This window comes from Vombatus ursinus, unplaced genomic scaffold, assembly GCF_900497805.2.
Source record: "Vombatus ursinus unplaced genomic scaffold, bare-nosed wombat genome assembly UNPS02015175.1, whole genome shotgun sequence".
In the NCBI taxonomy this organism is placed as follows: domain Eukaryota; kingdom Metazoa; phylum Chordata; class Mammalia; order Diprotodontia; family Vombatidae; genus Vombatus; species Vombatus ursinus.
This window is the reverse complement of record NW_020954953.1, coordinates 11,784,810-11,810,232: the sequence shown is the minus strand read 5'-3', so window position 1 is coordinate 11,810,232 and position 25,423 is coordinate 11,784,810. Positions and strand designations below refer to the sequence as shown.

General features: G+C 35.6%; 1 protein-coding gene across 3 annotated transcripts in view; it reads right to left on the bottom strand.

Annotated features, from left to right (window-relative positions):
* The window catches only part of LOC114031480 (parkin coregulated gene protein homolog), a 623,375-nt gene that overhangs the window by 229,512 nt on the left and 368,440 nt on the right, over nucleotides 1–25,423 (bottom strand). The window contains exon 5 of one of the 3 annotated variants that reach the window (XM_027846567.1): nucleotides 2,913–2,942. The exons of the other annotated variants lie outside the window; for them this stretch is intronic. Within the exon in view, the coding sequence (XP_027702368.1) occupies nucleotides 2,923–2,942 (20 nt within the window). The 3' untranslated portion in view covers nucleotides 2,913–2,922. Of the gene's footprint in view, nucleotides 1–2,912; nucleotides 2,943–25,423 lie in introns of those variants that run through there. 3 annotated transcript variants of the gene reach the window in all.

Here is a 25,423-nt window from a genome sequence, read left to right as displayed (position 1 = left end):
TATAGAAGTTTCCTCACTGAAAACTGAAGAAAATCCTAATGACAATAATCTTCCAGTGAAGCTCTGTTTTGATGATGCCTCATCATGGTACCCTATAACACTGTGCAAGGTAATTGAAGACCCTCTGACACTACCCAAATTTATCTTGTATATATCTTATTTGTATGTAGTTGTTCACATGTTGTCCTCCCCGCCCCCCCCCCCACATTAGACTATGAGCTCCTTGAGAACAGGGACTATTTTTTACCTTTCTTTGTAAATCCAGAGTTAAGCATAGTGCCTGGCACATAGTAGTTGCTTAATAATTGACTGATGTTGCTAGATCCATTTCATTAGAGCAAAAGGTATTCAAGTATAAGCTTATTGACAAACCCTACGTCTCTATTCCTTAGATCAGTTTAGCCCAAGTACAGAATGACTCAAAACCAGAAGGCCAGCCATCAAAGCTCACGGACACTGGTTACTGAGACAAAGAGGGCCAGACAGCTGTGTCGAAGGTTCTAGGGGAGAAATACTCACCTTCAAACTAACAGATCTTTTGAGGTAATAAAGTGTTGGGATAGAGTGCATTTTTTTTTTTTAGGCAATTGGGGTTAAGTGACTTGCCCAAGGTCACACAGCTAGTAAGTGTCAAGTGTTTGGTCTGAGCCCAGATTTGAACTCAGGTCCTCCTGACTTCAGGGCCGGGGCTCTGTCTTCTGCTAGAGTGCATTTTTTTTAGTACCTTGGGCCATAACATACTGCCTATGCTTTTACCTAGTATATTGAAAAAAAAATCACATTTAAGTCTCATAACAATCCTGTGATGAAGGTAATCATTCTTACTTTACAAATGTTATCCCTGTTTTACAGATGAAATCACTGATCAGCCTAAAGATCACATAGTTCTTATGTGACCTAAGCCTACAGTTGAAACCCATGGTCTTTTGCTGCCTCTTTAATAGATGATATATATCCACTTGATTATTTTTGGGCATAAAAAAACTGCTCATTCAATTTTAAAAATATTATTAAGCTCCAACTGTGTGTATAGCACTGAACTAGGTACTGGATAACATGTTGATATAGAACACGTTCTCAGAACTCAAGGTGCTTACAGTCTAGTAGGAAGCTAAGTCCCAAACACAGAGGACTATAATAAATAACATTCTTCAATAAGGACAGAAGAAAGTTGCAAAGTTAGGCAGTCATCAATGAGCATTTATTAAGTGCCTGCTATGTGTGTCAAAGTAGGGGGAAGAATGTTATTGACTGGGGGTTTAGGGAAGGTTTTCATGCACTTGAATTGGTTTAACATGGAAGATTAGATCTAATGAGTGCTTACATTTTTACATTTTAAACATCAATTTTCTTGATAAGCAAAATCTTAAAAGTTAATACTTTTATAATAACTGCCATTTATAGAATTTCTTAACTTTTAAAAAGTGCTTTACCCACATCTCATTTGATTCTTAAAATATAAGCATTTAAATCCTTCTACTGAAATTCAAAAAGTTACTCCTCAGATGTCTACTTGTCCTCATAAGCAGTTCAGTGGCTTTGTGAATAGATTGCCAGGAAGACAAGTTGAATCCTACACCTTAGAAACTTACTGTGACCACAGCCAAGTCACTTAAAAAAAAGATCCCTCTATTTGCCTCAGTTTCCTCATTTATAAAAATGGGGACCTACCTCCCAGGGTTGTTGTGAGGATCAAATAAAGCAATGTTAAAGTGCTTTGAACATCTAAATGCTAGTATTATCATAAAACTTTTTTCAAGTCAAACAGTAAGCAATACTCCTACAAATTACAAATTAATATGCCATTTTTAAGTACAAATTAATATGCCATTTTTATAGGATCAAGTATTATTATTTGTATGGTGTAGTCCCTACCTAATAATGTCCCATTAAAATCAAGGAAAAGTAGATTCCTAGAAAGCTAGACCTAAGCAGGCCTACAACTTTAGTCATTTTACATATGAGGAAATAATTATTTGCCTCCTTCTGCCCCTAGCATTTGATGTTTTTCTACAATGGCCTGGGGTTGTTTCAGGAGCCCTTGTCTATGAGTACATACTGTTAATGGGTTGTCTCTAATCTTCAGGTTTCCCACACTACGGATATTTTTCAGGTTCTCTCTTTAACTAGGTCAGGGATGTGAGATCAGAATAGACCAGGCCAGTTCTGCTCTGAATTGAAGTGGCCCCTGGATTCCACATTGGGCTCAAAGTGACCTCAGAAAAATATCCTGGAGTGGTGGAGTTGACTTCAGGGATTCTACAGATGCCAGGGAAATCCCTACAGAATTAATAAAGAACCAAGGGCAGAAGATAATTTCAGGGAAACAGTGGAACTTTCTCAAGTTGACTTTCCTTGGATAAGTATAACCATAACCTAATTCTGGCCCAACTGTAGGGAATCCCAGAATCTACATAGCTACCTTGAAGTTTTGGGATATGAACAATGTGATTAAAGGTTGGAATGGGGCCAGGGAAGATGAATCCATGTAGTGAAGTGCTGATAGCATTTCCTTTAGACCAGAGGGAGCATTTAAGAAGGTATTCAGCATTTTAGTGAAACCCAGGTAGCAATGACATTTCATCAGTCTACAATACTGGTACTGCCTTGGGAATATTTCTGCTCTCCATTAAAAAAGCATATAAAATATATCAGTAGTTAGGACAAGACACAGGCAAAATTTTCAAGAGAGCAAAAATATGTCTCTGGCACCTCTTACCTCTTTTCTGTATTAGCATTAGTCTCCTCCCTTCTTCCTCCTTTTCGTCTCTCTCTTCTCCCCTCCTGGGGAGGGGTATCAATGCCTTTGTGCTGTTCTCTGGATGCCCACAGATCCCTAATATGGGGGGTCCGGGCAATATTCCACCCTTTGGGTCTTTCCCTCATCTTTCTTCCCTTCTTATTTACTTGTCCTGGGTTCCATTATCTCAGGGATGAGCTCTCTGCAAAGTGACAGATAACCAATGTGATGAAAACTCATCTCTGTGTACCACATTCCCCGTGCTAATGGCTTAATGTGTTATCCTTCACAGCTAATGCATTCATACTTTAACAGATCCCTGTTTGAATAGTACTAATAATGGTATTGAAGCAGATTAGCAACAAGATACTTGTTGGTAGATGGGCCTTATGGTCTCTTAAATTCTACTTTAGGCATAAGGCAGTTGTAGAATCTAGAAAAACAAGTAGGATGATATATCCAATCCAGTTGGGAGTCCAGGTGTGAATATTAATCTTTATTTTTCTGTGACCAAGTAAACATGCCAAAACACATTCTGAAAAGAGTTAAATATTGAGCTTCAAATCATTAACAAATTAGGCTTTCTTTCTGTGTGTATGCTCTCTTGGTCTTTACCCTCTGATATGTTAACATCAAAATTCACAGAAATCTCCCCATACTATCTGCTGCTTTCTTCTCAGTGCTACCCAGCAATACATCTTACTCTAGAAAACTAGACATTCTTTACAGACGTAATTTCAGATTCTCACACTAGGCCTACAAAATAGGCAAGAGGTGTATTTCCCATTTCAATATGAGACACCTAAAAACCCCAAAGAAGCTAACTGTTTTTCCCCAGATCACTGGGGCATGATTATTATTAGCTCTTTTAGGGGTGATAATATAAAAAAAATTGTGCTAGTAATTTCATTAGAAATGAGTCAAACTTACAGTATCAGAGCACTTATGATTAAGAAAAACAGACATTGAGATAACACATAAAGTCTGTATTGGGTTATGTTGCAAATTCCTCTTTTGTCTTTCTCCTATTTGCGATTTCTCACTTAAATTGAAAAGAAATGCACAGGTGTGGTTTTTATATAGCCCTGTATTTATTTTTATGGGAGCTCTCCCTCGCCACTTTTAATATACCACTACTCTAGATCCCTAAATGAGACCATAAAATACAAACATATTATCTACGTACACGCGTAAGATTTACAAGCATCTATAACATATTTTTCCCCCTCTTTTGTCATAGGATAGGCCTATCTATCCTTTTGGATGTAAGAAAGAGTTGGACTTACATGAATAAGCCCTCCCTCTTCCTTTCTTGAATAAAGGGGAGAACATTGGATCACATGGAATAGCTTCTCTCCAGGGTAACAGTCTTTTACTTCCAAGTATCTGCTGAACATCTCCACCTGTATGTTCTACTGGCCTTTCAAATCCATCATGTTTCAAACTGAATCCACAGCCTTCCAACATAAACCTGTCCTTCCTCCTAAAATCACTATTTGTGTTGACTATCTTTCCAATTTAACAGTTCTCTTTTTTATGAGTTATTTGTTCCCCCATCAGACTGTGATTTCCTTGAGATTAGGGTCTGTGTTGTATCTCTCTTTGTATTTTGCAGAGTTTTGTACATAGTCACTATTTACTATACATTGCTAGTTTGGAGAGAAATGTAGACATACACCTTTTCTCAATGTTAAATGACAGTAGGTTTTCTCTCTTAGAAGAGATGGTAACCCTAGAATTACTGCAGGAGGGGGAACCACTGTAGGCAATAGGATTCTATGCTCTGGTATTCATGTTCTATAACTATGTCCGTGGGTCTATCTGGAGGTAATAATTCTCTTCCCCATTCCCGGCAGAGTTCACAGATTTTAGTAGGATAGGCCTCCATATCCCCTGAACCAGACTTGGATGATTCCAGAGTACTTGGGAGCTAACATAAAGAGCAAGCTTCATTTTTTTATACTTTTTTTTTTCCATGTCAAGGAAGGAAAGCTGCTATATTCTGATGACCTTGAAATATCATGGAAATTAGCCTGGTTTGTCTGGGGAGGTAATATGACCCTGCTTTCAAAAATTATTTCCCCCCACGAATGAGGGAAGTTTTGGACTCTGTCCTTGGTGGGGAGTGGTCCTTGAATCATCAAATCATTAAAAGCGTATAGCACTTAGAGGCATATTTACCATATAACTTATGCTACCTTATTAAGTCTAACAAGTTTGAAACCATATGTCTCCTAAAAAAATTGAACATATTTGTTTACAAACATACATAATAAGTGACAAGATGTATAGAAAATAAATGACTCTCTCTGAATTATTTAACCAGTTTTTTTTTTCCTCTGAACTCTCAAATGAAAAAAGTATGGAAGTCAGGTCAAGGCAACATCATCTCAAATGATACCTACTCATTTAAAGTATTCAGATATGAATTTCTACAAGTAAAACAAATTAAGCTGTGAAGTATCCCCCTTTTTCTTCTCCAGTCTCCTCCATTTTTAATAGATGTCATTAGTGTGATCGGGCAAGATTCTAGAGGGTTTCCTACTCTTCCTGTGTTTCATCTTATACATACTTGAGTAGGTAATACATGGTCACACCTCATAGGGGAAACTTTGTGACTCTATTTTTGCAGCATAATAAATATACTGAAAGACAAATTTAAAGGAAAAGCAATGTGATAAAGTCTTTATTCAGCTGATCTTTCATTCAAGAATCTGAAACCACTTTACGAACAACATGCCTAATAGCTAAATGAGGGGGCAAATTGTATTTTTACCTAGCAATACAGCAAACCCTTAACAGTCAAGGTTCTTCAAGTAAATGAGTTTCATTCTCTTTCAGTTATCCCTAAACCATGGTAGTTGTACATAATGTTATGTAATCAGATACTGACAAAGCCAAAACATGAATTTTATGATCTTTTCTGCTCCATTTATATCTCAGCATTTCTCCTGTCCTTTGGTCACTCTTTAAGACTCAGCTTTTATATCATTCTAATTTTAAAATCTTAAACGTATGGCCTTTTTACTCAAGGAAACTTTTTGAGATAAGCATGCAACAATTAATACTAATAATCACAACCGAGTTTTACGTTATTTTTTGAACACTGAAAAAACACTTATTATGAAACAAGATTGTCTATTCTATAACACCATCAAATAACCCCTACTACCCCATTTATGAAATTCTCTGTCTTGTAATGTCAAACCCTCCACCTCTATCATGAATTTTCTTTCTTCTTTCCTATTGTGAGCCTTCAATGGCCAGTCCATTAGAACCTTGCCAGTTTACACAAATGACATTTATTAAAATCAAGGGCACTGGGGAAGAAAATGGTGGATAATTCACAACTAAATAAATTTAATTTGTAGAAATTCATGTCTGTGTCCCTTAAATCAGTGTTATTTGACATGATGCCATCTTGAGCTTTTAAAGGAGATTATTCATGTATCTTCTAGTTTATTCCCTGTAGTTTTCAAACACATCAGGAGAAACTAGAACTTTGGTGTCTGAAGGAAAGAAGTAGTGATCTGATAGAGTGGCTGAGGCAAAGACTGATGTTTTTATATATAGTCTAAGGACTGTGTCTGATTCTTTTAGTCACAATGCATTTGTTTCATGGCATCATCTTTCTTCATCCAAATGACCAAAGTCTCTGATCCTTTCTAATTAATTAAGATTCACTTAAATCCTATAGTGAGGTTGTAGGAAGATTCCTTAATATCTAGCTAATATTTTGTAGTTTACTCTCTTGACTGACAGTTTCAATTTAGGTGACTGGGCTTTCTGTGATTTTATTAGTGGAGGTACAGTTGGAACCCAACTCATATATGTTTTTCTCCGTATTTTCTGGAGGACTTTTAAACAAAGTTATAATCACATCTTGATTATGCTAATAATTTAGGTTTTCTTACAAACAAAATAAATCTTCCACTAAAATCCTACACTGATGCCTTATCATGGTGTGGAACTCACCTTTGATTTTCAAAAACAGCTGTTGTATAATGGATAGAATCAGGCTTAGAGTGAGGAGGAGGAACAATGTTTCCACTCCTGCACCTTGTATAAACTAGCTATTCGACCTTGGGAAAGTAACTTAATTTCTCAGTGCCCTGGGTTACTCTCTAACACTATGTAGAAAAGGTAAGTATATGTGTGTTTGTGCATGTATGTAAATACACATATATGTATATAGGTGTAGATACACAGACACACCTATAATAGATATGTTTGTATAGAGGCACTTTCCATACTGGAAGTTTCCTGTGACAACAAAATCACAGGTTCATAATAGTACCCATGTTCTCACAGATCCCACACTAATTTGAAAAGTCTTGAACATGGATATTGTTACAGATTCGATGTTTGTTGTCTAAAGAATAATCTAGTTGAATTTGGAGAGACTTGTCATGAGATCATGTGATGAATATATGTATATATATATATATAAACATACATACATATATATTTATTATATATTATTGAGTAGATCCACTTAAATGGATGAAAGAATAAGGGCATTTGGGTCAACAAATACTTCTTTCTACACCCCTTTTATTCTATATAAACTCATAACTCTACCAAAGAAGTACTAACATCAAATAAGGAACTTAAGGGGATCATGAACTAGTCTCCTGATTCTCATTCTAAAGAGGTACTGCATATCACTAGGACACTAAGTACTACAATTTTCAAAAGCTTCTGTTAATATTATTGTGGCAGAGCTCTTAAGCTTGGACAGCAAATTGTTAATACTGAAAACAACTTTTATATAACTTCAAACACAACTTCCAAAACTAACATCATTTCTTCGGCATGTGTGTATTAGATAGTATTTAAATGGGTTAGATTTTAACTGTGGAGTAACTATAATTGATTAATCAAATCAACAAAAGAACAACTATAAAGGTCACTTATAATTCTAATTTAAAATCTGTCTGTGACAATAATAAGCATGTTAAAGTATTCCTTGCATTAAGGAAAGGGGAGGTGGAAGGAAAGGGAATAAGCATTTACATAGCTTTTACCATGTGCCAGGCGCTGTGCTAAGCACTTTAAAAAATAATTTTCTCATTTGATCTTCAAAACCACTCTACAAGGTTGGTACTATTATTATCACCATTTTACAGTTGAGGAAACTGAGGGAAACAGAAATTAAATGGCTTTCCCAGGGTCATGCATCGAGTAAATGTCTGAGGATGGAATGAACTCAGATCTTGACTCCAGGACCAGCACCCTATTTACTGTGTTGCCTAGCTGCCTCTGAAAATTTGGATTTGCAAAAATAACAAATTGGAGCTGGGGAACAGGGAAGGAATTATTTCCTCTTAAGAAAATATTGGATATCGGTAAATGGAGAATGTTATATATTAAGATATTAATTAATTTGCAAAAATTCTATTTATGTATTTTTCAAGAAGCACCGTCACTCTAATGGGAACAAAAGGAATACAGGCAAGTACAGAGGCCTCATAGCCTGTGAGGTACTCCAAGTTGGAAACTGTCTCAAGAGGCTTTCATAGTATTGTCAAATTAAATCCGAATGGGACCTCGGGGATCATCTGGTCCCACCCCTGTCATTTTACAAATGGGGAAACTTAGGTCTAGTCAGATTCGGTGATTGACTGAGTTTACATAGGTAATAAGTGCTAGAAAGCCAAGACTTGAATACAGGTTCTCCAACTCCAGATGTTGGGCTTGTATCACTATACCACCCATCACACTAGAGCTACTGTGGTAAGACTAGCTTACTGTATTGGTTTTCTTGGAGATAATATCATCAGGGAGGGCCAACGAAAGCTGCAAGTAGAGCTTAGACAAAATTGCACATTCTGTTCTGGAGGTTTACAATGGAGACTATGAAAGGAAAGAATGAAGGAGGAGATGGTCGAAGCTTATTGACAGTACTTGACTGACTAGAGGCCCTGGGCACATTCCTCATGTGTGAACATGTACCCTGTTCTCTGGAAAGTCTGGAAACACCATCCCAGAGGTTCCATGGTATAGATGGTGGTGGTGGTGGTGGTGGTGGTGGTGGTGGTGGTGTGTGTGTGCGTGTGTGTGTGTGTGTGTGTGTGTGTGTGTGTGCTGCCTTTTGTCTGGGAACTAGTATATTTGCAGTTAGGGATAAAGGGAGGACTTGTGTTGAAAATCATGCTCATGGTTGGCTTTGATGAACTGCTTTTCTTCTCCCTCTTTCTTTTTTATTTTCTGTTACAAGAAATGACTTGCTGGGCAGAGGAGGAGGAAGGAACATTCAAATATGAAGGTGGTATAAAAACAAATTATATCAATAAATATTTTTAAAAGAAAATATATGCCAAGTACCAGCATCTGCTGTGTCTTTGACAACTGTCTCAGAGCCACTCCCTAACTCTGAGTGTGTCTTCCTCTAGGGATCTTGGGAACTCTGACCTTTACTACGTAAAATAAGATACACCTGTACTGGCAAGCAGATTTCTTTGGAAAGAAATTTGGTTGATATGGTTAGAATAAAAACAGAAGAGGACAAGAGCAAAGCTCTGAATGAAACCTCATAGATCATGTCAAAGAAAAACAGGCAACACATTAAAGACTACAAAACTGGAGGAATTTCTGTACTAGTGAAATATCAAGACAGATAATAGTTCTCTGACACGGACTAGGAATAGATGCTTCAAAGGGAAGGGGTAAAGCTCTAGCACGATTAGGCACTTAAAAAGCAGAACAGAAAGCTTCCTAACTCTTCTAAGTTGATGCAGTAATTAAGCATGAAGCTTGATTATTATTTTATTTTAGACGGTTTAGCTGGAGGTGTGGATTTCTGTTTACATGAATGTCTAATCATAAAAAAACCTGGAATTTATGTAGCACCTTTCTAAAATAATTTATTATTAACAGCAATTATACTCAGAGTGTAGAATAAAGGTGTTTGGGATTTTTCCACTGTTTACAAGATGGTCATGAAATCCAGAAGAAACAGAAGATAATGATGATAACTTAAATTCCTATAACATTTTAATATATACAAAACGCTTTTGCCACAGGAGGATGATGTGAGGGAGGTAGCACTGAGTGTTGTTACCCTCGTTTTACAGATGAGGAAACTGAGGCTCAGAGAGGACAGAGTGACTTGAACATAATCAAGGAATTTAGTAGGTGGCAGAAATAAACATTGATGGTATTTCACTTCCCAGCCCAGTGCTCACATCACATGCTGCCTCTCTACTAGATGTTAGTAGAAGGTTCAGGTATTGAAATCAAGGGAGATAGGACCAGGAGGAATAAGAGAGAAAGAACTGAATGCCATTTGTGGTAAGAATGTTGTATGTGTATATAAAGGGACTATTCTTGTATAGAGACACTATTTCTTTATTATCTATCTCTTTTGCAATGCCTAGAAATTGTTTAATAATAACTCACATACAGAGTTATTACACAGTATTTTACCTCCTTTATAAAATGTTTTGTAATGCTCTAGACATTACAGAGGGATCTCAATACTTTCTATAGAGAGTCATTCGTTTGGTTGACTGAATGAGGTTTTAAGTCAGGAGTAAAAGGTCATTATTTGGGGGAATAGCAGATTGCTCAACTATAAATAAAACTAGCCAAAAGGTATACAAAGTTTTCAGCAATAAGAATTATGAAAATCTTTTATTAAGTCTTTTTTGGAACTTTCTAGTCTAGTACACAAGAAACAGGTATTGATTCTTTATATTTTCTAGTCAGAGAAGTGAAAGATAGAGAGAGTAAGTGATTTACCTAGGGTCATACAACATGCCAAGGACAGAGTCAAAAACAGAAGCTAGATCTCCTGATCATGTGCCCTGTGCTGTATTCAATAGCTCATGTTGTCTCTCATTTCCTGCACCTCACTTAGATGGTTGCATGTAAAACATCAAGTCCAAGAAGATGAACATCAAAATGTTGTCATAGCAATACTGTGGTGGACCCTTTTTTTTTTTTTTTGATATGTAATATAAGATGATGAGGAGAAGAGGTTAGGGATTTCTGCACTTCCAACATGACTCTGCCTTTGTAAGACATTTTGTGATCAAGGCTCTGCAGTTTCACACCTAATAGTATCAAGCAAGAACAGACTGTCCTCCTACCTATGGGATGACATAGGAGTTTGGAGAGAAATTTTGACTTTCAGCAGTTGTCAATGACTCAAACACGGCAAGGAAGTCTAGTTTGTCCCAGCCCACAAAGTTTCTCAACCCCAGAATGATCTATAACATTGAATATACATTCTACCCATTCTCATTTTTTATTTTCTTGATGCCTTACTAATTTGGTTATACCTTTGCCTTTATGGAACTTTTTCTACGACTCTTTCGGAAGCACCTTCTTACAATTTCACCAATGGATTTTGTGTGTGCATGTTACAACTGTCAGTGATCATATTTAATTTTATAATTTTGTCACTATCTTTATTAACATGATATTCTTCTTTGGCTTCCCTATGGCAATTAATCATCTATCTTGTTTTATTTCTGGGACATTATTGTTAGAATATGGAGAAAGAAAGACGCAAGCATTTACTGAGATTGTCAAGCACTGTTCTAAGCAGTTTACAAATATTTCATTTGGTCCTCGCAACAGTCTGTGGATGTAGGTGTTACTATTATCCCCATTTTACATTTGAGGAACCTGAGGCAATCTGGGCATAAGTGACTTGCCCAGGGTCACACAGCTAGTAAATGTCTAAGGGGGTTTTTTTGAACTCAAGTTTTCTTGACTCAAGGATCAGTGATCTATCCACTACTCCACCTAGCTGCCTAGACAGAGTTCCTTGCTCTTTCTCTTGAATAAACCAATTAAGTAACTTTCCCAATATCATGGAGAATGGCATGGGGCCACCACTTTATTATCTGTTTTAAGAATAATACAATCATTTAAAATTTCTGTTTATTTTTAGACCTACAATTTAGTCAATAGTCTAAAGTATCACTTAAAATTTTTTAAAAAAGGAAATTTTAAGTAATGAGGGGGGAAACTGTATTGGTATTTTCTTGGGTTTTTCCTAAATATGCTGAAATCTAAGGAAATACTACAAGATTACACACAAGTCACCATTTGTAGGAAGAAAGGTTAGACAACATTGCATTTCTTTCCATTGTTAGCTTCCCCACCATTAGCAAGATTTTAACTTACTTTGTTTTGGACTGGCTACAACATATAGCATTATCAATTATGTGCCTCTCGGACTGAAATGTTGCTTCCCACAAGATGGTATACCAGATATGGTTTTTTGCTGCATGAAGACCAATTAAAAGACTTGCAGTGGTCCAGATGTGAAGTTCTTCATAAGGACTTAGATCACAGTAGTGGAATTGGAAATGGGAAGGAAAGAATGGGGATGAGGGACAATTGACTTTTAGTAGACATGGGGAGGCAAAGAGACAGAAAAATAAAAGATGTTTGAGAATCCTTGATTGAGCTTGTAGAGATTTCTTATCAAGGATTAGGATTAGAAGATTAGAAATTTATCATTGAATTCTGTTTCTTGGACAATATGCTATTCAAAAACTGTAAAAATGACCAAAGAAAGAGAAATCCGAATTAAGATGCTACTAAATCCTTTGAGATTCTATTCAATAAATATTTATTAAGCACCTACTATGTGCTAAGCACTGTGCTGGATGCTCCTAGTGTTGAACTGATAGGGTCTCATGCTACAGGTCAAACAAAAGGTCTGCAGAAACTAAATTTGTTATACACATTGCATTTGGTTTTTCAGCTATTTTACTAGCATAACACAAAAGTTTTACCCAACCTTAAAAGACAGCATTACCACCAAATCTTAAATCTTTCTACTATACAACTCTATAGCAACAGAACATCTGAATAATAACTCAAAGTGTAAACTGGGGAGCAAACTCATACACACAACCCAACAGTAATAACAACACCTCCCTCCATCTGAGTAGTAACTTGAAATGTAAACTGGGAAGACACATGCACAATTTTTAAACAATGCAACAGAGTTGTGGAATTTTGAACTAGGGGTAGGGATGAGGTCTGTGATTTCAGTGGCATAAAGAACTTTCAGATGAGGGAACGCTCCCTATCAATTCTCATTGGAAACCCCTCTGCCTAGAGCATAGAGAGTTTGGGGCTTGCTCAGAATCACACAACCTAAAGTTTTATTTGTATTTTAGTCATCTATTCCCCCAGTCTACCAGATTCCTACAATATTCCCAATCAGTCTTCAAAATGCTTCCAAATTCATTTTTCCTTCATGTTTTCAGTATTGCCTTGTTAATGAATTCCCTAGTTTCTGATCCATTGCCTTAACTTGACCATTCAGTTACATGAGTTTTCCCTGACTCCTGACTATTTCTCATGACTTCAGATCTTCAACTATCTTCAACTTCCAATTCCTAGCTATTGCATCTATGAAATCTCCTTCTACTCTCAGTCCTTATCATTATTAGTCTTCCCTGAGCCTACAAGGAATTTCATTTCTGTTTGTTGAATTAAATTAATACAGTTCTTGCAATTTGGTATTCTCATTGTTTACATGATCCAAACCTGTGGTCCTTCACACAACAGTGTCATAACATGTAGGATATATATACACACATAAAATATATGCTTTCATTTTTATGCATTTGCATATATTGTATGCATATGTATGCTTGTGTTCTATTTTAATTCCACTTATTAGTAATTTACTCTTCTGTTTCAACTGTGCCTATCCATTTGTTTGTTAGTAATATTCAAGGCCTTTTTTTTGTTGCTTTGTATAACTTAGCAACCCACTGTGTGTATATGAATGCCAAATACAAACTGAATCATAAAAATAAAGAGCAATTAATAATTTAACTTCAAAATATCCATAGTAGCACATTCTATGAAGTGAATAGGTATGCCTATGGTGGGGAAAACCAGCATGGGTTTTGGTACTTGGTTAAAAGGTCCCTCTTGGTTTTTGATGTTTGTAGAAGTGAGGTAAGCTAAGACTAAGCCGGTACAAGTTAGTGATAACTATTATCTCTTTATTAGACGAGCATAGGTAATATCTCTGCCCCCTGAGGGAGGGTTGTTTCAACTCCTTACCAATTTTTGCCTTCCTCTAACGCATTTATCTTTATTACCATTATTGTCTGATTACTATATATACCCACAGTGGCTTCTCATTCCTTTTCCCATGCCTTCCTCCGATGCTTTGATGCTATTAAGTACTCCTCCTGAGAATGTTGGAGTGAGTTGGTGTAGGATAGGAGGCTTACAAAATTGGTCAATTTAAGCATGTTCATTGTGGGGCATCAGGTCATAATGTATGAATGAAGGGCTGATTGTTAGTTTAGAGAAGAAACTTGGAGGAAGCATGATAGATGCTTTAAAATACTTGAAGTTATAATATGAAATATAATATGAAGTTATAATATGAATATAAAATACTTGAAGTTATAATATAATATAATATGAAAATCTGTATAGTTTTATAGGACAGAATATGAGTCAGTGGATGGAAGTTAGAGAGAGAGATTTTCACTCAAAACAAGGAGAACTTTCTGACAACTAGAGCTCTTAAAAAATAATAGGTTAAGGCAACTCGGTGGTGTAGGGGATAGAGCTCTGGCCTTGGAGTCAGGAGCACCTGACTTCAAATTGGGCCTCAGACACTTGACACTTACTAGCTGCATGACCCTGGGCAAATCACTTAACCCCAATTGCCTCACCAGAAAGCAAAAAAAAAAAAAAAAAAAAGGTAATTTTTAGGTAATGCACTCTTCTTCAATGGAACTATTTGAGTAGAAGCTACATATTTTAGCATGTCAAGGTCAGAGGATCACAGGTGACAGAGCAGGATGGAATTGAGAGATTAGAGAATCCAAACCCTTTCTTTTATAGATGAGAAACCTAAGGCCCAGAAATACTGTATAAGGTATTTTTTTATTCAGAGGGAAACTGGATTAGACGTCCTCTAAGGTCCTTTCTTGACTGCCCCCATCTGCTAATAATGTATTTTTCCTTCCAGATCACAGACTTCATCTACTCAGTATACATCTTACATGTACCTAGTTATTTACAGGTTGATTCCTTAATCCATTGGGAGGGAAGCTGAATTAGACGGACCTTTAAGGTCCTTTTCTGGTTAGTCTGAGCTACTAATGCTTTTCTCTTTCAGATCCTTCATATTTATTCTGAATGTATCTCATATCTACCTAATTACTGGGTTGTTTTACTTTTAGGTTTTTTTTTTGTTTTGGTTTGGTTTGGTTTGGTTTTTTTTTTGCATTTTTTTGTATCCTCAGTGCTTAGCATAGTCCCTGGCATGAAGTAACAATTTAATAAACGCTCGTTGACAGAGTGGTCACTGATCTTCCATGTTAAATGTTCTTTTATTCTGTAGCTAGTTACATAGAAGTTAGGTTGGGTGCTAGACTTGGAACAGGGAGGACCTGAGTTCATGATCCTGCCTTAGGTACTCACTAGTAACTAGCTGCTTGACTTTGGGCAAGTCATTCAGTATCTCCCAGCCTCAGTTTCCTCATCTGTATAATGAGATGATAATTATATACATATATAATTATATATTATATATTATAGATGTATATATAATCTATGATAATTATATATAATTATAATACTAATGATATTAGCATTATATGCATAATACTAATGTATATGAGAATATAATGCTCCTCACCGAGTTGCTGAGAGAGTCAAATGACATAACATATAAAGAGCTTTCCAAGCCTTAAAGCACTTATATAAATACTACTATCTATTATTATAGCAGTCTGGTATCTATTATTATAGATATTCATTCATTCACTCATACTTTTGGCCTTTCAGTATCCAGTGATTTCTTGCATTGGATTTATAAGTAAAACAGAAGGCTCTTCTTGACCCTTCTGAGCATTCTCCATTTTTTGAAAACCACATTTCTATCAGATTTTTCAAAATTTCTATAGTTCTTGTGATTCTATTCCATCTGTATAATACAGTGAAAATGCCTTCTGAACTTCTAATCACATTCATTGGCCTTCTCTTGTCCTTTTATGTTTCTCTTTTGTTCTGTCTGAGCTAACTGGATATTTAAGATGGGGATATTACAGGGCCAATAACTTAAACAGAGTGATCTTTTTCTTGATCATTACCAGCGGTTCATCTTCACCAAGCTTTCAAAGTGAATAGTAGGTATTTTTCCTTCAAAGTTACAATTAATTCAGAACTTCCAATGGACAATAGTATGACCTGTTCTTTCTAAAGTGCATTTCTTGCAGTTGTCTTGAATTGTTTCAAGTTAAAGTCCTGCTGACGATGTGCACTGTGCAGAAAATAATATCATCAGCAGAATTTTCTTCTTACACAGAGGACAAACCACTATTCATGATGAACGGTGTTTTTAATGGTTAAACCTGCTGCATTTTAAAATAAAGCATTCTGTCCGTATCAAGTTTATGACATTAAAGGTCTGAATATGTTTCAAAACCATTGATAAAATGGGAGAAAATAATTTTTAGTAATTATTGTTTTATTCAGCATATAAAAGGTATCCAAATACATTCTGACCAAACCAATATTTTTAAAGATACCCTCCCAATCTTACACATACATATACACATAGATATAGTGCATATATTATACATATTATATATATACATATATAGTGCAGAAAACGCTCTCTCCACTAGAATGTCATTCAGATGAACTGTTTAATTTGTGGATCCTATGGCCCACAAACCGATCAAAATGGTTGATCAAAAATGGTCTATTGATTTTAACAAAAATGAAAATAGAGTACAATATCAGAAGTTTGGGCATTTGACTAAGTTGCGTCATTCACTGTGTGATATGGTGATGGATCCAAACAGAATGGAAGGAAATTATGCCCAGCCTTAGAGAAAAATGACACAAATGTGAAAACTAGATAAGCATGATAATTTTATATTTGGGAATTCTGCAAAAAATGTTTTTAGATCTAGCAGTAAAAACAGCAACTTGAAACAAAGCTGCTAGTTTAGGTAGAACATTATTCCAGCTATAAACATTGCCTGATGAAATAAATCAAGCTGAATAACTTGTCTAAGACATTGTAATGAGATACCTAATTAGGTATTGTTGAAGGGCTGAGTCTTATTATAAATCACAAAATGGAGAAAATTAGAGAAGGCACTATGTTTTCTTCCCTTCTTTTTAATTACAGTGTGTGTTTGAGTTAAACCAAGTGACCATACAAGTGACCATAATGTATTGATATATTATATATTGCTATATTATAATAAATTATATAATATATAATTTAAAATAAATATATTAATACAGTACAAATTATATTAATATAATATATTATAGCATATTATAAATATCTCAATATGGAAAAATAAAAGGTTAAGAACATCTACCCTAAAATCACAATTGACAAAACATTTTTCTAGGCTTTAGCATATATTAATAAGAGATGAGAAACACATTTCACTAAAGAATTAAAGGTTTAATGAACACCTACCTACCCATTTCTATAGAGCTTTATTTTATATTTTGCATATTTAAATTTAAGTTCATGTTAATGATATTAATAATAATTGCAATATTATTACATAAATACTTGACACATTCATATTTATTGTTGTTCATTTGTTTCAGTTGTATCTGACTTTTTATGACCCCTTTTGGGGTTTTCTTGGCAAAGCTCCTGGAGTGGTTTGCCCTTTCCTTCTACAATTCATTTTACAGATGAGGAAGTGAAGCAAATGGAATTAAATGACTTGCCCAGGGTCACACAGGTACTAAGTGTCTAAGGTCTGATTTGAACTCAGGAAGAGGAGTTTTCCCGACCCCAGGCCCAGCACTCTATCCACTGTGACACCTAACTTCCCACTAATATGGTGTTTGTAATTAGTAAAACCCTAAAAAGATTTCTTTCCTATCTTACATAACAACTTTTACATAACAACTCACATTTATATAGCATTTTAAAATTTACAAAGCAAATTTCTTTATAAAACACTCCTGTAAAGTAGGCAGTACAAGTTTTATTATCTTCATCTTAAAGATGAGAAAGCTGAGGGTCAGAGAAGTTATGTGATTTGTATATGCTCACAGAGATTAAAGAGAAGTGCTGGGATTTGAACCCAAATCCTATGCTCTTTCCATTATACCTTACCAGAGGTATGTTGGTAAATGTTTAACAACTGACTCTCTACTCCCTTCACATATACCTATGATACACCTTTAAATTTATACATATATATATATATATATATATATATGTTTTTTTTTTTTCCTTGGGGAGGGTAAGGCAGTTGGGGTTAAATGACTTGCCAGGGTCACACAGGTAGTATCAAGTGTCTGAGGCCAAATTTGAACTCAGGTCCTCCTGACTATAGGGCTAGCTGCCCCCACATCTTTAAATTTAATCTACATTTTTAACTTTTTCCCTAGCCTAGAAAATCCACAAAAAAGTAAATCAAGCTCTGATGTGTGGCATTTGCTTTTTTCCCCAAGGTGTAAATGATCCTGCTGAAAATTTAACAATCAGTTCTCAAAAACTGTTTCCAATTAGCTCCAGCACACCCCTATATCCCCACTGAAATTTTTAGTGATTCGTGGTTTAAACAATTCAAAGGAAACACTGTGGAACTGGACTAAAATTTTACTATTTTTATTTTACATAGTTTCTGGAGGGGAGGGGTAGGGAGCAGGTTGAACCTTTCCTTTTGAGCCAAATAAATCAAGCTATTCCAAAGTCAAAAGCGGTAGATAAATATTAATGACATTTATCTTCTGACTTCTAAACCATTCTAACTTTATAGATGTCAAAGTTTTGCAGCTAAGAAATTAAACAATAATTAGAACTTATCCTCCAATTACCACCTAAGAGTGTTAATTCTTTAAATGCGTTAGCTTTTTTTTGTCACAAGTTTTTATAATGAAAAATTTCTCATAATAAAACTATCACTGAACAGGCACATTTGTCACATTAACCATCTATCTGAGAAGAAATTCAAATGCACTATTAGAGAGCATTAGACACCAAAAATATTTATTTGGGGAACCTTGACTATATCACTATTAAAATAATTTTGCAGTGATAAATGATTTCCATGCTGTTTGGCTTAGATGTCTCAATCATTCTCTCCAACTTTACTAAGAAGGGATTATACCTTCTTTCTAAAATACTAAGAAGAATCTGACAAAGCCATATATTAATAGAATAAGTACGCTGCATATTCTTAGAAAAAATAGCTTCTAAGTACTGAAGAACTCTTTTGCAAAAACAGTGAACATGATGTTCTAAATTGTCAAGGCAAATGCAGGTAGTCAGAATAGCTAACCTAAGAGGTCTCTTTTTTTGAGTTGACACTCTTTATGTAAGACATCATTGAGTCTAGGAGCATGCAGCATCCATAGTACAATCTATAACTATGTTTAAATCAATGGCTCTATATGACTCATCTACTGAAGCAGAGAAATGACAAGTGGAAAATAAATGACTTTCCTAACAAATATTTTATTCTATTCCAAGAAAGACTACCTTCTGCCACTTTTTTTGTGTTAATGTGGTAATCTGTTAGATGTAAAGAGGTTTGTAAACGATTCAACCTACTAAAGTTAATGTCTTTTCATCAAGAATGATAATTGGAAATAATAACATTATATAAAGTAAATTGTACAAAAAATAAAGTTTCTCTCCTTTCACAATCCATCTTTTAAAAAATATACCCAAGTCAAAAACCAAAAGCTTAGCATAATAATTTTCACTATTAAATAATAGTGAAGGAAACCTCAATATAGTTATTAGTGAATAATTCAACTATAAATATTATTAAATATATTGCAATGAGAATTTTAGAGTTTTAGGCATCAGTTGTATTTATATTTTGGTTACTGTAATGAATATACTATCAAAATTTGACAATAGAGGTCCATTACTACATAATCCATTACTACATCTATTACAGTAAATTCAATGATATTTCTATCATTTATTTTGCAAGAATTTTGATACAACTATGAAGTTCTGTTATAAAGGGAGGGCTGAAATTCTACTATATTTAAATTCAACAACCACTTATGAATTGCCTCTTATGTACAAGACACTGGGTTAGATTCCAAGGATACAAAAAAAATTAGACCCTAGCTTCAAGAATCTTATGCTGTAATAATGGAGAGATGCTATATATACCAATAACTCTAATACGAATTAGAATATGAGTACAAAGGAGAGGAGCTAAGTGCCATGATAGATTCAAGTCTGAAAAAAAGATTTCCAATTTGGCAAGATGAAGGAAGACTTCCTTCAAGAAATAGGTCCTAAGAGAAGGGAAGCTTTGAAACAGGTAGAGATAGATTTGGGATGAAAATCTGAATTTATTAATCTGAAGAATATCATTGTGACTTTTTTGAAAATTTGAGAATTTAGGCTTTTAAGTAAAAAATCCTCTTTGAATTTTTGATACTTAGTTTATGGTACAGAGAGTTCACATTGGTACCTTTACCTCTGAACAATGAAAGCTATCACTGGCTTTGATTTGTAAGAATTTTAATTTTATATTAATATTACAATTATATTACCAATTTATATATAGGAAGATAAAAATGTTTATTTCTTGTTGCAACCACAAATACATTTCTAGTCTTTTAAAATTTTTTTAATCACATGTTCAAAACCTAGTTGGCTTTATGTGGTTATAGGCATGTGCAAAGTATCCAATTTACCTTAATAACTTCCTCTTAACTAACATCAATTTGTCAATTTATGGATATCCAGCAAATCTGGGACCAACCAGTAACCAAAATAGACAACTTTCTAAGCAACATGCAGTTGGGTATAATAAGGGACATTATAAATGTCTGTATATTTTAATGCCAGGATTTTACTCTTTTCACCATTTGGCAAGTTGCTTAAACTCAGTGGTTCTGTTTCCTCCTCTGAAAAAATGAGGGGTCATAGCTGCCTTTCCAGATCCCTTTCAGATCTACATCTATGTGGTACAGTGATGACTGAAAGCTTGAGAGGAATATACCAGGAGTGGATGGGTATAATTTTTAAACTTAAGTGGGGTAACTTCTAAATCTTGCATAACAGGCAGAAATTCCTCACCCTGGATCTGGTCTCTGAGAAGGTATTCAATTCCTTGATCTAGCCTCTTCCTCTCTCATTCCCATTTTGGGCCACGCTATTAAATAGGACTGTACTGACTTAGCAAGTGGATCATTGTAATAGGAAACATTCTAATCCTCTCTACAGAAACGTGTGAAGGGACTTTGTAGGTTTAAACAGTGTACCTTTTCCCTGAAAGATGGTTTGAAGGAATACATAGACTTATTCATAGCACAATAGTATCATAGATTTAAAGCTGAAAGGGACCTTAAGGTTAGTCTCATTCAAGCCCTCCTTAGAGAAGTTAAATGCCTTGAGCAGGGTGACGTAAGTGTTAAGAGGCAGAGCCAGGGTTCAAACTAGAACCTGATTTGAAATCTAACATTACATTCCACTGTATCTCACTACCTTTCTTACTTTAACTTCAAATGTACTTTAAGAAAAATTAATACACAAGCCAAAACCAATCATGCAAAAGGATCTATTACACTTCTAACTAGAATTTACCTTCTAGCTATGATAGTGTAAGAAGGGTATTTAAGGGGTGTGAAACACATACTAGAATGAGTAATGTGGTGTTCCAGCTCTGACACCTTTATCAGGCAACAGCACATCTCTGAGTTACAAAATCAGTCAAACTAGATGCAAACAAATCCTAGGTATCTCCATTGAATCAGTCAACCAAAGCTGTGAACTGAGTCTGAACAAGTCTTCAATTAGTGTAGGAGAGGTGAAGTGCTCTGAATCATTGGGTCAAATCAGATGGTAAAATATCTTGTGGTTGATTGAATAGATTCAGTCACACTTTGCAGGGTTCAGATAAAACAGTAAACCGATTTGTAATCTCACATTCCATTAACAAGCCAGCCTAGTGGCAGACCAGCTCCTGAGAAGTAAGAATTTTTTCTTGTAAGTAAGTAAGTAAGAACTGTCATGGTAAGGAGAAGCAAGAATTTTTGTCTCCTCTCTTTCCCTGCCTCAACCAGAAGAATACCTGGTAATATTGAAAAGGTAGGAACCTTCCATCAGCATCAATCACATTAAACCTGGAACACCACTGAGTGATAGTAACATCTGCATCAAGAACTGAGAGAGCTGCCATGGAAAACTACATATATTGGGGAACATTAGCTTCTGAACTCTTCATAAAGGCTGTTGTGCTTAGACCACAAGAGGGAACTTCACAAAGGGGAACTTCATGAAAATTCCACAAAGGAAGAAAATAACTTCCAGAAACTAGGAGCTGGCATATAAACTCTCTAATTTGAGCTGACTGTCCCTAGGGACCTTGTATGTACATGAGGAGAATATGCCTCAGACTGTGTGGGAAGGTGGGGTGGGGAGTTGTTTCTGAAACAGCTATCCTGGATATTCCTGCTTAGTAATTAGCTCTTTCTAAAAGTCAATTGATAAATGATAAGTGGAGTCCATTGGATGGGGCTTGTAAACAAAGCTAGCAGAGACCTCTCTGGGGAGAAATGGTACCAGTTCTCTGGAGAGCCAGCGGCCAGTGCTAATGGGACTTCGTCAGAGTAGTTCCAGAATGGGTGTAACATTCGTAATGGAAATGGAGTTAAAAAAAAACAATGTAGAAATAGTATTCTCTCTCTATCTCTTCTAGTAGAATTAGTGGAACTAATTTAAAGGGGTTACTATTTAATTTAAAATGGAACTATTTTAAAGGGGCTATTACAAGTTGGGCCTAATTTTTTAATTAGGTGAAATTGCTGATAGTTTTTTATCAGCAATTTCAGAACACTCTGCATCATTTAATCTATAGAGCTTCTCTCAAGCTATTATTGATTCACTACTGTACAATATAAATTACTGGCATGAAAACATTTTTGCTTTATAATACATATGAATTTGGAGGGAAGATCAACTATGGGCACTTTGATCTGACAGCATATAATAGTAGTTAAATAAGATCAATAAAACTTCCATTTACCTGGGTACATTAAATAAAAGAAATTCATTTTTATAAGTTACTCATCAACATTGCTTCTGGCAAATCAATTTTTATTTCTTTTATATCTCTAATGAGAGTCAGAAGATCTGAGTTCTAGACCTGATGCTGCCACTCAATAGCTACACAAACTTGAGAAGACACTTAAGTTAGATCTAAACTTCCTCACTTAATAATACATGAGCGTTCTCTCTCTCTCTCTCTCTGAGGGTTGTTGTAATAGCAAAGTGGTATCCAAGTAAAAAGTGATATGTTGATTATTTAGACATTGTTTTGATCTATATGTAATGTAGACTATACACACAAAATGTGAAACTCACTAGACTGGCTAGTCTGCTCAATGAGAGCAAAGACTATGCTGTCTAAACTTTATGTATCTCCCAGCACTTAACAAAGTGTTCTGCATACAATATGTGCTTAATACATAGAAGCACAGGGCTGTGATGGAGACCTGATACTCCAAGTGATTAGAAGTACTCAGGAAGTTTATATGTTAAACTCTTAGGAGACTGGAAGGGACTGGAAGTTTCAGGACAAGAAGAATAGATGCCAGCAACATCCTGGAAGGCATACGGGAAGAAGGACTAACTCTTTTCTCCTCAGGAATCCCCTAACCTAATTTAAGATATAAAAATGACAACTTTAAGATGAGTTTGGACATTGTTTCTCAAACACACACAGCAAACCAACTCCTGTCCAAATCTACAAACGGTACAATAAATCTATCTTCCCAAAGGAAAAGAATGATGAAAAGGTAACAAAATCTAGTACACTCATGGAAGGTGGATAATAACTGCCTAAAAGTGGATCAGAGGTTTCAGGAGCCAAATCCCTGTGAGCTCTTTACAAGTCATCTAATTCAAACCCTACCTGAACAAACATCTCTTATGATGATTTGGCAAGAGGTCCATCCAGACTTTGAATAAAGACTTCCAAAGACAATAAGCAGCTCAATCCATTTTTGGGTAGTTCTACTTACTAGGAGGGAAGCTAGGTGGCACAGTGGACAGAATGTTGGGCCTAGAGTCAGGAAAACTCATCTTCATGAGTTCAAATCTGGCCTTAGACACTTACTATCTGTGTAACCTGGGACAAGTCACTTCATCCTAATTGCTTCAATTTCCTCATATGTAAATTGAGCTAGAGAAGGAAATGGCAAACCATTCTACTATCTTTGCCAAGAAAACTCCAAAATGGGGTCACAGAGTCAGACATGACTGAAAACAACTGAACAACAACAACAAAATTGTTAGGAAGGTTTTCTGACATTAAACTTAAATTTTTCTCTTTTTAACTTCCATCCACTAATCTTAGTTCTGGTCTCTGGGACAGAAAGAATAAGTCCAGTTAAATTTGCTCTTATGTGTGGAAGCCCTTCAGATATATGCAGATAACTATCCTGTCCTCCCCGAGTCTTCCCTTTTCAAGGTTCATTCAAATGATCCTTATATGGCATTGATTCACATCCCCTTCTGATTCCAAATGCCCTTCTCTGGATGCTCTACAGCTTACTGATCAATCTTCTCTACAAGTGACATTTTCATCAAAACACAATATTCCAAATGTGCTCTGACCAGGGCAGAGTACAGTGGGACTATCACTTTAACATTCCTGGAAGCTTGGCGCTTTAGAAAGCAGCCCAAAGATGCATTTACTTTTGGAGGTGCCATAACATACTATTGACTCAGTCCACTACCACCTCCCATTTTTCATACAAATTGTCTAGTCATATTTCTTCCATCTTGTTTGTGAAGTCATTAAAAAAAAGTTCAAGAGTATTACTTTACATTTGCCCCTGGTGATTGTCATGCTCTTAGATTCACCCCAGTGCTCTGACCTGTGCAGATCTTTCTATACTCTGATTCTATTATCTCGTGTGTTAGCTCATTCAACACTGTGTTAACAGCACATACGAATAGGCTTGCCATCTATGTCTTGGCTGAAGGCTATGTTAAGTAGCCCAGAGGTGAGCACAAATCCTTGGGGCATCCACTATAGCCTTCCTAAAATACTGACATCAAACCATTAACTTCTTTGAATTTGGCCATTTAACCACTTCCAAACCCATCTATCTGTACTATCATCCAGTACACAGCTCCTCATCTTTTCCACTAGAATAATATGAAATACTGTGCCAAATTTTCTTTGCTAAAATCCAGCTAAAGTACATCAGTAGCATTCCATTTGGCAAAAACAAAATAAAACAAGAAAATCTCATCACAAAAAGAGAAAGGAGGTCAGTGTAGTGTAATCTATTCTTAGTGAAGCCATGCTGCCTCTTGGTGATCACCACTTCTTTTCCTGATTGTTCCCTGACCCTATCTTTAATAATCCATTCTAAAATTTTTCCTAGAATCAAAGTCAAGTTCACAGGACTGAAGTTTGGAGACCTTTCTCTTCCCCCACTATTTTTTTTTGAAAATTGGAATATTCGCCCTTCTTCAATCCAGTAGTGCCTGTCTTGCTTTCTATAACCTTTCAGACTTCACTGGTATGAGTCTGCAATCACATTTGGCAGTAGTTTTAGTGCCAGAAGGTGTAGTTCATCTGGATGGGGTAACTTTAACTCACCAAGGGCAGTTAAATGCTTTCTTATTATCCCCTTATCTTACGTATCAATTCCCTAGTAGTTATCTCTGTTCTACCCTTTCTCGTTCAAAGTTTATTCTAC